Source organism: Sardina pilchardus, chromosome 4 (assembly GCF_963854185.1).
Source record: "Sardina pilchardus chromosome 4, fSarPil1.1, whole genome shotgun sequence".
In the NCBI taxonomy this organism is placed as follows: Eukaryota; Metazoa; Chordata; class Actinopteri; order Clupeiformes; family Clupeidae; genus Sardina; species Sardina pilchardus.
In genome coordinates this window covers 28,031,690-28,047,077 of record NC_084997.1, presented here as the reverse complement: position 1 = coordinate 28,047,077, position 15,388 = coordinate 28,031,690, and the positions used below count along the sequence as shown (strand labels likewise).

Here is a 15,388-nt window from a genome sequence, read left to right as displayed (position 1 = left end):
GCTCACGGGCCAGTGAGGAGCAGAGGAACACTGACACACAGTACAGTACAGTATATAGACCAATATATCTCCAACATACAGTATATAGACTAATATATCTCCAACATACAGTACATAGGCCAATATATCTCCAACATACAGTACATAGACCAATATATCTCCAACATACAGTACATAGACCAATATATCTCCAACACGCATGATATAGACCAATATATCTCCAATATACAGTACATGATATACTGTAGACCAATATATCTCCAACATACATGATATAGACCAATATATCTCCAACATACAGTACATAGACCAATATATCTCCAACATACTGTACATGATATAGACCAATATATCTCCAACACGTATGATATAGACCAATATATCTCCAACATACAGTACATAGACCAATATATCTCCAACATACTGTACATGATATAGACCAATATATCTCCAACATACATGATATAGACCAATATATCTCCAACATACTGTACATGATATAGACCAATATATCTCCAACATACATGATATAGACCAATATATTTCCAGAATAGCAGCTTCATTTCATAGCTATATTCACTACATGCTGAAGCATGTAACTACACTCACATTTGAGTGTTATTGGGGCCAGGCCTCTAAGTACACCTGCTTTAGAGGGACTTAGACGTGTTTTGACCTGAGCATGGACATGGTCTGCCTTTATAAAAATTACTTCAACCGATTAACCAATTACCAAAATACATTCAACAGGCCTCTAGTTGACCACCGATCGATTAGCTGTTGCGGTCCTAATCTGGTGTGACGTGTGCAGGTGCTGCGGGACCACCGGCTGACGGAGGAGGTGACCCTGTGCCCTCCGTGGTGTGTGACGGTGCGCGTGAGTGGACACTCCTTCCAGCCCGGCCGCGAGCCCTTCCTTCCCCGCTGCAGCCTGATCAGTCCTCATGTGGTGAGTCACGTATTTAGTAAAAGCAGACTTCTGCTTCATACATTTAGTAAAAGCAGACTTCTGCTTTTACAGAACTTCTGGGAACACGCCACGCCACGCCATTGCACAATGTACATGTTGGGATCTCCTGAGTATTCTCAATATGTTGCTGGTGAAAACTTATGAACACAAGTCAGTGCAGATCTGGCTTCTGTCTGAATGGAGAGAAAGTTGTGGATGCTGCATGGACAGGTTGTGATGTTGACATCATGTGTGTCCACAGATGTATAATGCCAATTTAATAACAGTGACAGAGAGCACGAGGCTGAAAGCTCTCCTCAGGCAAAATGCAATCCCGATAGGTATCACCTCGTTATAATGCTGTGTGCTGATTGTGTATGATCCTTAGCTACTGTATATCTATCTATCTATCTATCTATCTATCTATCTATCTATCTACGTATCTATCTATCTATCTATCTATCTATCTGTTTGCCCGTCTGTCTCTCTGTCTGTCTGTCTGTCTGTCTCTCTATCTATCTGTCTATCTCAGGGGTGTCAAACTCATTTTCACCGAGGGCCGCAGCAGCCCAATGGTTGCCCTCAAAGGGCCAGATGTAACTTCTAAGATTTGTAGCACCAGCCACAAAATCTTTAGCATCGGTAAAACTTCTAAAATCGAGAAGAGCAAAAAGTATCAGCATGACATGTTCTTTTTTATTATTGTTATGTTTTGTAAAAACAAAACACCACTGTCAGTTCCATACAGTTTGACTTTTCAATGAGGGTCACTGGTCAGTCAGGAAGAGATCATGCCATGGATTCTTTTTTTTTTCATATTTCTGAGTTTTTAGATTCGAGTATATTCAACTTTACTGTCATTGCACGAGTGAAATACCAGTAACGAAATGCAGTTTTTACATCTAGCAAGTGATGCAAACGAGTAGGCTAACTGTCATGTCAAAAAGTGCATCCATATGAAATGCGTCACTAGCCTACACCGTTACACATACAGTAGAAGCGAACGGTCCCGGTGGACTTTTTCTTTGAAGTTTTAAAGTTGAAAGGTGTTGTGTGGATTCTATGTTGTTCGTTTTAAACTGAAATGAAAATGCAAAGCAACAGGGCGATTACTACAAACTTCTAGCATACCTCTGCTTGCCTGATATGAATGCACCTCTTCTCGGTCAGAATAGGCTTATTTTCGCTTTTGGCCAAACAATCACTTGCTCGATTAGCAAGGATTTGGAGCTGGATTTTTTGGATAATAGGACTACACACAATTATACATGCCTTTTAAACGTAGACGTAAACGTATCACGTAGTTTACAACTTACATCGATTCCCCTCTCAAAGAAGCACACGCACTTCAAACAATCATGCGTTTCACAGGCAGGCTAAACCGAGAGCGTAATTTAGGCGCTCCGTTCGCTAAAATAGTTTAGAATACTGGTCTATTTTGTTTTCACACGTACAGGTTGCTATCACATCTGATGTAGCCAGTTGCACTGATCATAGAGGAAGGTGGTTGATGTTGCCTCCCTGTCAGTCTCACATGCGTGCATTGTATTGCATTGTATTGCAGTGTATTGCCTATACGCAAAAACTGTATCGGACCTTTTAAGCTCTCGCGGGCCACATACTGTATCAGACCCTTAAAGCTCTCGCAGGCCATATGAAATGACCTGGCGGGCCGCATCTGGCCCGCGGGCCTTGAGTTTGACACCTGTGGTCTATCTGTTTGTCTGTCCATCCATGCATCCATTCGTCATCTTCTTCCCATCCCTCGTTTCTCCAGGTGTTCCCAGCTCTCCCTGAGGTGTCGTACCGTACGGTTCTGCTGCAGAACACGGGTGACCTGCCCCTGCTGTTCCGTCTGGGCTGTGAGGAGTGCCCAGCCGTGTCAGTGCTGCCCTCCAGCGGCCTGGTGCCGCCTGGCAGCCACCAGGTGCTCTGCCTCAGGTCAACCCCCTCAGAGGAGCGCACGGACGCCCTGACCCTGCCAGTGCACCTCAACGCCTGCCCCAAATACACCCAGGTGTGCCACACACACAGGCACGCATGCACGCACGCACGCACGCACGCACGCACGCACGCACACACACACATACATACACACTCACACACACACACCACACACACACACACACACACACACACACACACACACACACACACACATAGACATACACATACATCCAAACAAGAAACACATTCTATTCTCCTTTTATGCCATGACTGCTAGCCCCAAACACACACAGGCAGTTCAGGCACTCTCACATTACCACTGCAGCTCATTGTAGGTAAGTATTTTTGGTGCTTGATTCTGAATCTAAGGTTTTTTATGGGATTGAAGGTCTTTATATCACTACAGTAGGTATGTGTGTGTGTTTCAGGAGCTGACGGTGGTCAGTGTGGCGGAGAGGCCTCGCGTGTGTGTGGAGGGGGACGGGTGTGTGTTCTTCAAGCCGACGGCGGTGGGGTGTGTGTCGGAGCGGGCGGTGCGCATGCGCAACGTGAGCCGGCTGCCGCTGCACTACCAGTGGAGGACGCGGGCATCAGACGCCAACGCGCTCTCAGTGCAGCCCAGCACGGGCACCCTGCAGCCCAACGAGAGCATGGTGAGAGGGCACACACACACACACACACACACACACACACACACACATACTCACACACACACATACACACACACACACACACACACACACACACACACACACACACACACAGAGCACAGGCACCCTGCAGCCCAACGAGAGCATGGTGAGAGGATGCACACACACACACACACACACACATCGGATGCCAACACGCTCTCAGTGGAGCCCAGCACAGGCACCCTGCAGCCACACACACACACACACACACACACCGCACAGGAACACTGCAGCCCAGTTGTGGTTAAAGGGCACAATTCATACAAGCAAACAGTCAAATCCCGGGTGCAGCAGCTCACATTCACATGCACACCTCAAGCTGATCTGGTAGACAAACACATGCTGACAGAGGACACACATCAGCTAGACTTGTCCTTGTTTGCTTCGTTTAATGGCTCTGAGTGATGTTTTTGTTTGTGTCGAATTTCTCAGGTGCAGAACTGGCGTTTCACCCCGCAAGAGGAAATGACATACAGTTTGAAGCCCAGCCTCATACTCTGGCCCACCCAGTCACGGTCAACCACCAGCAGGTCCCGCCTTTTCCTTCAGGCTGTGGGTGTGGCCTCCAAGGGCTCCATAGAGGTGTGTGTGTGTGTGTGTGTGTGTGTGTGTGCGTGTGTATGTGTGTGTGTGTGTATGTGTGTGAGTGACTGTCATTTGTAGTTTAGCAATTCCTTGAGTGTCATATCCAATGCCTTAGTTTTGCTATAAGTGATGGTTTGTGGGTGTTCAGATGACTAGTAATGACCATAAACATTCAATTCAATTAAAAAAAACGTTATTTATACATGCCCTAACGCTGGTACTGTATGTGAGAGAGAGTTTGTTGTATTTGTTGAGTTTGTGGGCGTGTGTCTGCATGCGTGTGTGTGTGGAGTGTGAACATGCCTGTGTGTATGTGTGTGTGTGTGTGTGTGTGTGTGGGTTTGGTAGATGTGTGTTTGAGTGTGTGTGTGTGTGTGTGTGTGTGTGTGTGTGTGTGTGTGTGTGTGTGTGTGTGTGTGTGTGTGGATGTGTGTGTGAGACAGGAAAAGAGCGTTCTATGTTTCCCCATGTCGTACCCCCAGGCTGGCAGTGCCGTGATAGATCTGGGTGAGATGTTGGCGGGCGGCTGCAAGTCCTTCGAGGTCCCTGTGGTCAACAACGGCAGCTGCCCGGTCAGCTTCTCCATCAGCGTCCAGCAGAGCATCACTAACCCCTGCTCCGAAGAACAGGCTTACGATGACGACCCCTCGGGTGAATATGGCTGTGGCTGATCTTGTGTTCTGTTGTGTAGCTTTAGTTGCAGTTTATTTCCACTATGGGAAAGCCTTTTTCTGAAATACAACTCATTCTCCCTCTCTCTCTGCCTTTCTCTCTCCTTCCCTCTCCCTCTCTCTTTCTCTCTCCCTCTCTCTCTCTATCCCCCTCTCCCTCTCTCTCCCTCTCTCTCTGAAATACAACTCATTCTCCCTCTCTCTCTCCTTTTCTCTCTCCTTATCTCTCTCTCCCTCCCCCTCTCTCTCTCTATTTCCCTCTCGCTCTTCCCTCTCTCCTCTCTCTCCCTCTCTCTCTCCCCCCCCCCCCCCCCCCCCTCTCTCTGCAGCGCTGCAGCTGGATGTCCAGAGTGGGGTGGTCCCGGCCCGCTCCCGTCTCCTGCTGCGCTGCACGATCACTCTGCCCCGCCGGGCCCTCTACTGCTGGGACCTCAGCTACCACACACTCAACGCTCACGGTACACATGCACACACACACACACACACACTCAACGTTCACGGTAGAGATGCACACACACACACACACACACAGACACACACACACACACACACACACACACACACACACTCAACGCTCATACTAGAGATGGGGACCACATACACACACGCACACACAAACACACACAAACACACACACACACACACACACACACACACACACACACACACACACACACACACACTTACACACACACACACACTTACACACACACACGCTCATCTTGCTCCTCCTCCGGCAGGCCGTGCGCTGGGTGATGCCCAGCCGCTGTGCCAGGTGCGTGGGCAGGGCGTGTTCCCCACGCTGGAGGTGACGGACGTGCGGGGCAGCGGCGCCGCTGAGGGCCTGAGCAAGCTGCAGCTGTGGAGCCTCCTCTCCCTGGAGCCCCTCAACACCTGCCTGCGCCGCGACCCCAGCCCCCTGGAGCTCACCCACAGGGTGCCCACGAGACACAGGTATGACCCACAGGGTGCCCACCCGACACAGATACGACCCACACGGTGCCCACCCGACACAGATACGACCCACAGGGTGCCCACTCAGCACAGGTATGTCTGCCCACCAGAGACAGGTGCGCTCCACAGGGTGCCTACTAGACACAGGTACGACCCACACGGTGCCCACCCGACACGGGTACGACCCACAGGGTGCCCACTAGACACAGGTACGCCTGCCCACAGGATGCCCACCCGACACAGGTACAACCCACCGGGTATCCACTAGACACACGTATACCTGCCCACCAGACATACACCCACAGGGTGTTCACCAGACAAGGGTACAACACACAACACACAGGGTGTCCTCCACAAGTTTCTGTTTATACTTCGCTTTTTTGAAACGAGACTATTTAGATCTGACTTGATGGAGTAATGTGATGTATGGCGGAATGGGATATATTTGAATTAAGTCTTGGTTATAGTTTAAAGATGATGGGCCTCTCTCCTCCATCTCCTCCAAGTTTTAACAGATGTCTGATGTTTCTCATGTCTCTCTCTCTCTCTCTCTGTCCCCTCCAGTCTGAGGCACTGTCCATCTGTGTTCACGTCGTCCATATTGGACTTTGACTTTGGTGCTGCTCCACTGGGCTCAGAAGCCTCCTGTATTCTGCTGGTGTTTGAGAACACCGGCAGCGTCCCGGTAGAATGGTAAAGGATCAGAATTAGAGTTCAGTATTGGCAGTCACTGGTGTGTCTGAATCTCTGAATATTCTCACTCTATCTCTCTGTGTACTCTTGAGCTGCATCATCTCTCTCAATTTCTCTCCATTTCTCTCTCTCTCTCTCTCTCTCTATCTCACTCTGTATCTCTCTTTCTGTGAGTGTGTACAAATATTTTAGCATGAAAACAACCTTACTTGTCCATGTATGTGAGCAATATGAATAAGTGTGTACATGCCCCTTCTCCGTAGTAACCACCTCACATCCTGTGTGTTGTGATGTCATTTCCCCCCCCCCCAGGAGCTTCCTGCTCCCGGAGGACCAGCAGATAGAGCTGGAATACTGGGCCGAGAGCGGAGACTTCACCCCCACCGAGCTGCACCACATGAGGGTGCAGGACAACCGCCTCTTCTCCATCTCCCCGCGCGCCGGGAGTCTGCCACCGGGCCAGCAGAGGGCAGTGCAGTTCACCTACAGGTCAGACAAGCACACTGCATGGTCAGTTAAAGTTAACCCAAACAGAATCCCACACACAAACTGTATTGTATCATAGCACTAGATACAAGGTGCTGTATATTTCTTTAATGTGATGATGACTATATTGATAGTGGTAATGATATTGACAATGATAATAATAGTGTACTGCGGTTTATATTGTCATAGTTTTCTTAGTCTGTCCTGTGACGTTATGGTCATCAGGTCCTCCTTTAATCACTGTCACAGTGCCACAATGCAAACTTGTGGACACATTGCATACACATGTAATTATTACATCTTTTTTCAGTTGTAGCATTTACTTGCTGCTGCCAAATGTGTTATAATCTGATAATCTTGTCTTAATCCCAGAGTCATATAACGTGGTGGTGTTGAACTGTTTTGTCTGGCTCTTGTACTGTGTGAGTGCGTCTACTGTGAGTGTTTTGTCTTCTTTGCAGACATGAGTTTGCAGGCACTGACCATCTGCCTGTGCTGCTGAAGCTCTCCTACGGCCGAGAGATCCTGGTGAGAGAGCCTGAGCCTGACCCCTGACCCCAGACTGCCCCCTTTGCCCCCCTTTGCCCCCTTTACCCCCAACCACCACTTATTACAGGATTTACGGTCTCCCCGAATAAATCTTAATCTCCTTAAAATTCCCAGTCAACAGTTGGGATTGCCCCAGCAGAAAATCATATTTTAGTAATTTAGTACAAAATACTGTAGTTCCTTGAAAGGTTTTTTTTCATGGGCAGACCGCAACACCACCAATTCCTGAACCCTGAATTCCTGAACCCAAACAAACTTCTGCCCCAGCCCCCAAAGTTATAAAATTAGCATTGGTCCATTTTTGCTCATTGTCCCAATTTGCTTGTTGTCCATCAATAAGATTCAGGCCAAGTGAGTGTGTTTTCAGTGTGTTCAGAAGCACCTACGGTGTGAGTATTTTAAAACACTCCTAATATGTGTGTGCGTGTGTGTGTGTGTGTGTGTGTACTGCTTAGCTAAACTTTGTAGGAGTTACGGTAGAGCGAGACCAGCACTACATCCACTTCACCTCCAGCAGACACACCTTCGCCCCGGTGGTCATCGGAGGCTTCAACCCCCCTAAACAGGTCTGTGCTCAGTCCACGTCCCTTCACACTTCCCTTCACAGCTCTGCCTCTGCTGCCAGCAGATGATCTGACCCCCCTAATGACCCTCCTAATGACCCCCCCCCCCCCCCCCCTTCATAGTTTATTTATTTGATGTGCATTACTACGACAGAGATAAATATATCACCACCACGCTATGCGATGATATATTTATATCTGTCGTAGTAGTAGTGTCTGGCAGGCCTATGAGACAAAGTAGGCCTAAACATTTGTGACACCTACCAATAAAATACTGTTGGTATGTGTAGAGATATATGATGAATGTCACTCATGCGTAATTGCGTATTCACCTCCCTCTGCTGTGTATTACGGAGTATCAGATCTGTATGAATGGACAGAGATATGTGCTGAATGACGTGTGTGTGTGTGTGTGCATATTGTTCCGTCTGCTGTGTGCCAGGTCTATGAGCTGTATAACGGCGGTGCTCTGAGATATGTCCTGAATGACGTGTGTGTGTGTGTGTGTGTGTGTGTGTGTGTGTGTGTATTGCTCCGTCTGCTGTGTGACAGGTCTATGAGCTGTATAACGGCGGGGCTCTGCCGCTGCGCTACCACGTGGACACGGAGCCGCTGGAGCAGCTGTCGGCCGATAACTTCGGCCACCCGGTGCTGCAGTGCCTGACCCCCTACGGAGAGGTGCTGCCCGGCCGCACCGCCTGCACCGAGTGGATCTTCTCCCCGCTGGAGGCCAAGACCTACAGCGTGAGTCTCGCCACCGGCAGCCTGGAGCTGAACAGAGCAGTCCCACGTCCAGTGAATTATGCTACGCTAGGCTAGCTAGCTAATTTTCCCAGAAGAAGCTACTTGTTCTTTTAAAGGTGCTCTAAGCGATGTTACAAGCGATGGGCTCAAATATTTCACATCCTGCAAACGTCACCTGACCATCCGCTAGCCAATGAGCTGAATACACTGTCAAAAAAAAAAAAAAAAGACGAACACAACTTGATCCAACCTGGAACATAAAAACATAACAGACTGTTCCAGCAAATCACCGACGATATGTGCCTTTAGGAGAGTTTCAATTGCACTGGAGGGAGGGGGAGGGAGTAGCAAGCTAGCTTTTGTTTGAGAGTCTACAGAAGTGACGTTGCCCAGCATCACTTAGCGCACCTTTAAGTGCTGTCCCTGCAGGTCACTATGGCAGACTAACTTAAAGGACCACATCAACTCTGTGCAGGTGGTCATTCCCATCCACGTCCTGGAGGGGGATTCAGCGCTGATCCAGTTTGAAGGGAGCGGCTTCGACAGCAGGGATCTGGGCATGAGCGCCCCCCTCAGGCTGGACCCGCGCCTGGTGCCCTGCACACAGAGGGTGCCCCTCCCTGGCCAGGTGAGGAACTGCAGGAGGAGGGGAACGTGTCAGATATGCAGAGTGTGTAGCAGTTTGAAAAAGCAACAAGTGTCCCAGTGGCTGTCAGTGTCTCTCCTTTTTCAAATGAGGATTATACTGAGTTATTCCAAATCATTTTAACCCCTGTGTGTGTGTGTGTGTGTGTGTGTGTGTGTGTGTGTGTGTGTGTGTGTGTAGATCGTGTTCCTGTCCCAAGAGAGGGTGTGTCTGGGGGACGTGCCGGTGTGTTCACGCAGCACACGACTCCTCTTCCTCACCAACGTCTCAAACACAGAGAGAGTGCTCTTCACTTGGAACCTCACCGACAAGGACCGAGAGGTAAGTGTGTGTGTGTGTGTGTGTGTATGTGTGTGTGTGTGTGTGTGTGTGTGTGTGTGTGTGTGTGTGTGTGTGTGTGTGTGTGTGTGTGTGTGTGTGTGTGTGTGTGTGTGTGTGTGCATCGATGGATGGCAATTAGGTCTTTACTCATGTACATGTCTTAGTATGTGTGTGTGTGCATGTATTTTTGTGTCTGTGTGTGTTCACGTAGGTGTTTGTGTACATTCTTTATCCTTCTTACAGACACACAGTACACTGAATGTAATTTGGTCATGAACTAACTGATGTTACTATGTGTGTGTGTGTGTGTGTGTGTCTGTGTCTGTGTGTGTTCACGTAGGTGTTTGTGTACATACTTTATCCGTCTTACAGACATACACAGAAGAATATGCTTTTGTCATGAGCTAACTAATGTTACTGTATGTGTGTGTGTGTGTGTGTGTGTGTGTCTTTGTGTGTGTCTTTGTGTCTGTGTGTGTTCACGTAGGTGTTCGTGTACATACTTTATCCTACTTACAGACTTCTTTGTCGTGAACTAACTGATATTACTGTGTCTGGATGTGTGTGTGTGTGTGTGTGTGTGTATGCTCGTGTGTGTGCGTAGGTAGTGGATATCCACCCTGAGCAGGGCAGTCTAGCAGCAGATGAGAGTGCTCTGTGCATCCTCACCTTACACACCTCAGGGAGCCCTTGCTTCTACCAGCTAGACCTCATCTGTGAGGTGAGAGCCCCGACCTTTCACCTCTCACCTTTGACCTTTGACCGTCAAACCCTTACCTCTGATCCTGGAAACTCCAATACACAGTCCACTCTCTACTCCCTCCCTCTCTACCCTCTCTCCCCTCTCCCTCTCTTCCCCCTCCTTCTCTCCCTTTCTCCCTCCTCCCCCTCTCTATCCCCCTCTCTCTCCCTCTCTCTCTCTCTCCCCCTCTCTCTCCCTCTCCCTCTCTCTCCCCCTCTCTTCATCAGGTGCTGAGTGAGAGTGTGCTGCTGCAGCACCAGGCTGCAGTGATGCGGTGGGAGGAGGAGAAGGAGAGACAGGAGACGGAGTTCACCCTCACAGAGAAGGACCTGACCACCAGCGACCCCTCTCCTGTAACACACACACACACGCGCACACACACACACACACACACACACACACACACACACACACACACACACACACACACACACACACACACACACACACACACACACACACACACACACACACACACACAAACACAATTAAGTAATTCATTACATATGTACAGATAATATGCACCGGTAAACTTGCTTTAATATGGATAATTGTATTGGTACAGGACACAGAGATATCAGTCCCGAAGAGTAGCTCAACTCTCAGAAAGTACAAGGTATGTTGGATAGAGCAGACATTTACGTGTGTGTGTGTGTGTGTGTGTGTGTGTGTGTTCGTGTGTGCGTGTGTGTGTGTGTGTGTGTGTGTGTGTGTGTGTGTGTGTGTGTGTTATATGTGTTATATGTGTTCATTAGGGCCCGAGCACCGAGGTGCGGCCACTGAAAGTGGCTGCACCGTAGGTGCAAGGCCCTATTGTTTTTGCTCAGATTATTAGGGCCCGAGCACCGAGGTGCGGCCACTGAAAGTGGCTGCACCGTAGGTGCAAGGCCCTATTGTTTTTGCTCAGATTATTATTATTATTATTATACTTCTATTCCTCTTACCCTTAACTTTTTTGCCCTTTTTCACCAACTTGGCATGCTCTAAAACTCCTGAAATTTGGCAGCTACCTGTAGAATTGATGCCTCTACTGAGAGACAGACCTCTGGCCTAGGGTGTGGCTCAGGGACTCTATAGCGCCACCTACCGCACTGTCTGTTGTGGTTGACACATACATTCACGGAAATTAACCAAATTTGGTGGACATGTGTGTTGTATTATTCTGAACAAGTTTTACATTTAAACTATATAGTGAATCTTAGACGAATTTGAGTTATGATTATGATTATGATTTTTGCACATCACTTATTTTGAAATACTTCTCCTAGACGGTTTATCGAAATCATGTCATATAAGCACTAAAATGATCTTGAGGGGTTGCCCGAGAGGAATTGCGACCAGATTTTTGAATTTTTGAAGTATATTGAAATGGCGAAGGTTTGAATTATGGCGTTTTATTAAGAAACAGGAAGTTGGTGTTATAGAAAGAAAAAAGGCTATGAATTGGATGTAATTTGGCAGCTACATGTGGAATTGCTTTTGGTAGTCAGAGACAGAGCTCTGGCCTAAGGTGTGGCTTTGGGACTCCACAGCGCCACCTAGCAGCACGTTATCTGTTGTGGTTGACACAAACATTCATGAAAATGAACCAAATTTGGTGGACTTGTGTGTTATTGCTATGGCTAGTCAGAGACAGAGCTTTGGCCTAGGGTGTGGCTTAGGGACTCTATAGCGCCACCTAGCAGCACGTTATCTGTTGTGGTTGACACAAACATTCCCGAAAATGAACCAAATTTGGTGGACTTGTGTGTTATTGCTATGGCTAGTCAGAGACAGAGCTTTGGCCTAGGGTGTGGCATAGGGACTCTATAGCGCCACCTAGTGCGTTGTCTGTTGTGGTTGACACATACATTCACGAAAATGAACCAAATTTGGTGGACTTGTGTGTTATTGCTATCGGTAGTCAGGGACAGAGCTTTGGCCTAGGGTGTGGCTTAAGGACTCTATAGCGCCACCTAGCGCATTGTCTGTTGTGGTTGACACAAACATTCACAAAAATTAACCAAATTTGTTGGGCTCGTGTGTTATTGTTTTTGCTAGTCAGAGACAGAGCTCTGGCCTCGGGTGTGGCTTAGGGACTCTATAGCGCCACCTAGCACATTGCCTGTTGTGGTTGACACGTACATTCACGAAAATTAACCAAATTTGATGGGCTTGTGTGTTATTCCTATTGCTAGTCAGAGACAGAGCTCTGGCCAAAGGTCTGACTTAGGGACTCTATAGCGCCACCTAGAGCATTGTTTGTTGTGGTTGACACAAACATTCACAAAAATGAACCACATTTGATGGGCTTGAGTGTTATTGATGCCGCTAGATAAAGACAGAGCTCTGGCCTCGGGTGTGGCTTAGGGACTCCATAGCGCCACCTAGCGCATTGTCTGTTGTGGTTGACACGTACATTCACGAAAATGAACCAAATTTGGTGGGCATATGTTTTGCTATAGCTATTCAGAGACAGAGCTCTGGCCGAGGGTGTGGCTTAGGGACTCTATAACGCCACCTAGTGTGTTGCCTATTGTGGTTGACATATACATTCACGAAAATGAATCAAATTTGGTGAGCTTGTGTGTTATTACTGCCGCAAGTCAGAAACAGAGCTCTGGCCTAGGGTGTGGCTTAGGGACTCTATAGTGCCACCTAGCGCATTGTCTGTTGTGGTTGATACATTCACGAAAATGAACCACATTTGGTGGGCATGTGTGTTATTGCTACCGCTAGTCAGGGATAGAGCTCTGGCCTAGGGTGTGGCTTAGGGACTCTATAGCGCCACCTAGCACATTGTCTATTATGGTTGACACATTCACGAAAATGAACCACATTTGGTGGGCATGTGTGCTATTGCTACTGCTTGTCAGGGATAGAGCTCTGGCCTAGGGTGAGGCTTAGGGACTCTATAGCGCCACCTAGCACATTGTCTATTATTGTTGACACATACACAACAATTAGGTACGCTTGTGTGTTATTGCTGCCACTAGTCAGAGACAGAGCTCTGGCCTTGGGTGTGGCTTTGGGACTCTATAGCGCCACCTAGCTTGTTTTCTGTTGTGGTTGACACATACATTGATGAAAATTAACCAAATTTGGTGGGCATGTGTGTTGCTCATGCACATGCCCACCAACAAGTACGTGTTGCTTTGTTAGATTCCGCAAATGTCACGGGTCCGCACCGCAGGTGCTCGGGCCCGCCATCGCCGCTTGCGGCTATATTTAGGGCCCGAGCATCGAGGTGCGGCCACTGAAAGTGGCTGCACCGTAGGTGCAAGGCCCTATTGTTTTTGCTCAGATTATTATTATTCTTTTTTCCGTCTTACCTGTTTTTCTTTTTTCACCAACTTCGCATGCTCTAAAACTCTTGTAATTTGGCAGCCATTTGTAGAATTGCAATCGAAACTCAGAGACAGAGCTTTGGCCTAGGGTGTGGCTCAGGGACTCTATAGCGCCACCTAGAGCGCTGTCTGTTGTGGTTGACACATACATTCACGGAAATGAACCAAATTTGGTGGACATGTGTGTTGTATGAATCTGAACAAGTTTTACATTTAAACTACATACTGAATCTTACAAGAATTTGAGTTATGATTATGATTATGATTTTTGCACATCACATATTTTGAAACACTTCTCCTAGACGGTTTATCGAAATCATGTCATATAAGCACTAATATGATCTTGAGGGGTTGCCCGAGAGGAATTGCGACCAGATTTTTGAATTTTTGAAGTATATTGAAATGGCGAAGGTTTGAATTATGGCGTTTTATTAAGAAACAGGAAGTTGGTGTTATAGGCAGAAAAAAGGTTATGAATTGGATGTAATTTGGCAGCTACATGTGGAATTGCTTCTGCTACTCAGAGACAGAGCTCTGGCCTAAGGTGTGGCTTTGGGACTCTATAGCGCCACCTAGCAGCACGTTATCTGTTGTGGTTGACACAAACATTCACGAAAATGAACCAAATTTGGTGGACTTGTGTGTTATTGCTATGGCTAGTCAGAGACAGAGCTTTGGCATAGGGTGTGGCGTAGGGACTCTATAGCGCCACCTACTGCGTTGTCTGTTGTGGTTGACACAAACATTCACGAAAATTAACCAAATTTGGTGGGCTTGTGTGTTATTGCTATCGGTAGTCAGAGACAGAGCTCTGGCCTTGGGTGTGGCTTAGGGACTCTATAGCGCCACCTAGTGCGTTTTCTGTTGTGGTTGACACAAACATTCATGAAAATGAACCAAATTTGGTGGACTTGTGTGTTATTGCTATGGCTAGTCAGAGACAGAGCTTTGGCATAGGGTGTGGCGTAGGGACTCTATAGCGCCACCTACTGCGTTGTCTGTTGTGGATGACACAAACATTCATGAAAATTAACCAAATTTGGTGGGCTTGTGTGTTATTGCTATCGGTAGTCAGAGACAGAGCTCTGGCCTTGGGTGTGGCTTAGGGACTCTATAGCGCCACCTAGTGCGTTGTCTGTTGTGGTTGACACATACATTCACGAAAATGAACCAAATTTGGTTGGCATATGTGTTATTGCTATAGCTATTCAGAGACAGCGCTCTGGCCGAGGGTGTGGCTTAGGGACTCTAAAGCGCCACCTAGAGCATTGTCTGTTGTGGTTGACACGTACATTCACCCAAATGAAGCAAATTTGGTGGGCATGTGTGTTATTGCTATAGTTATTCAGAGACAGAGCTCTGGCCTCGGGTGTGGCTTAGTCATATAAGCACTAAAATGATCTTGAGGGGTTGCCCGAGAGGAATTGCGACCAGATTTTTTAATTTTTGAAGTATATTGAAACGGCGAAGGTTTGAATTATGGCGTTTTATTAAGAAACAGGAAGTTGGTGTTATAGAAA

The 15,388-nt window shown here is 47.6% G+C and overlaps 1 protein-coding gene across 1 annotated transcript in view; it reads left to right on the top strand.

Moving 5' to 3' along the window:
* cfap65 (cilia and flagella associated protein 65) overlaps nucleotides 1–15,388 on the top strand; it is a 41,911-nt gene that overhangs the window by 4,846 nt on the left and 21,677 nt on the right. The window contains exons 10-26 of the mRNA XM_062535092.1: nucleotides 812–949; nucleotides 2,727–2,966; nucleotides 3,325–3,549; nucleotides 4,021–4,170; nucleotides 4,656–4,824; nucleotides 5,174–5,302; nucleotides 5,585–5,798; nucleotides 6,363–6,491; nucleotides 6,804–6,980; nucleotides 7,439–7,505; nucleotides 7,982–8,092; nucleotides 8,642–8,833; nucleotides 9,309–9,461; nucleotides 9,660–9,800; nucleotides 10,405–10,521; nucleotides 10,770–10,895; nucleotides 11,108–11,158. Coding sequence (XP_062391076.1) covers nucleotides 812–949; nucleotides 2,727–2,966; nucleotides 3,325–3,549; nucleotides 4,021–4,170; nucleotides 4,656–4,824; nucleotides 5,174–5,302; nucleotides 5,585–5,798; nucleotides 6,363–6,491; nucleotides 6,804–6,980; nucleotides 7,439–7,505; nucleotides 7,982–8,092; nucleotides 8,642–8,833; nucleotides 9,309–9,461; nucleotides 9,660–9,800; nucleotides 10,405–10,521; nucleotides 10,770–10,895; nucleotides 11,108–11,158 — 2,529 coding nt within the window. The remainder of the gene's footprint in view (nucleotides 1–811; nucleotides 950–2,726; nucleotides 2,967–3,324; nucleotides 3,550–4,020; nucleotides 4,171–4,655; nucleotides 4,825–5,173; nucleotides 5,303–5,584; nucleotides 5,799–6,362; nucleotides 6,492–6,803; nucleotides 6,981–7,438; nucleotides 7,506–7,981; nucleotides 8,093–8,641; nucleotides 8,834–9,308; nucleotides 9,462–9,659; nucleotides 9,801–10,404; nucleotides 10,522–10,769; nucleotides 10,896–11,107; nucleotides 11,159–15,388) is intronic.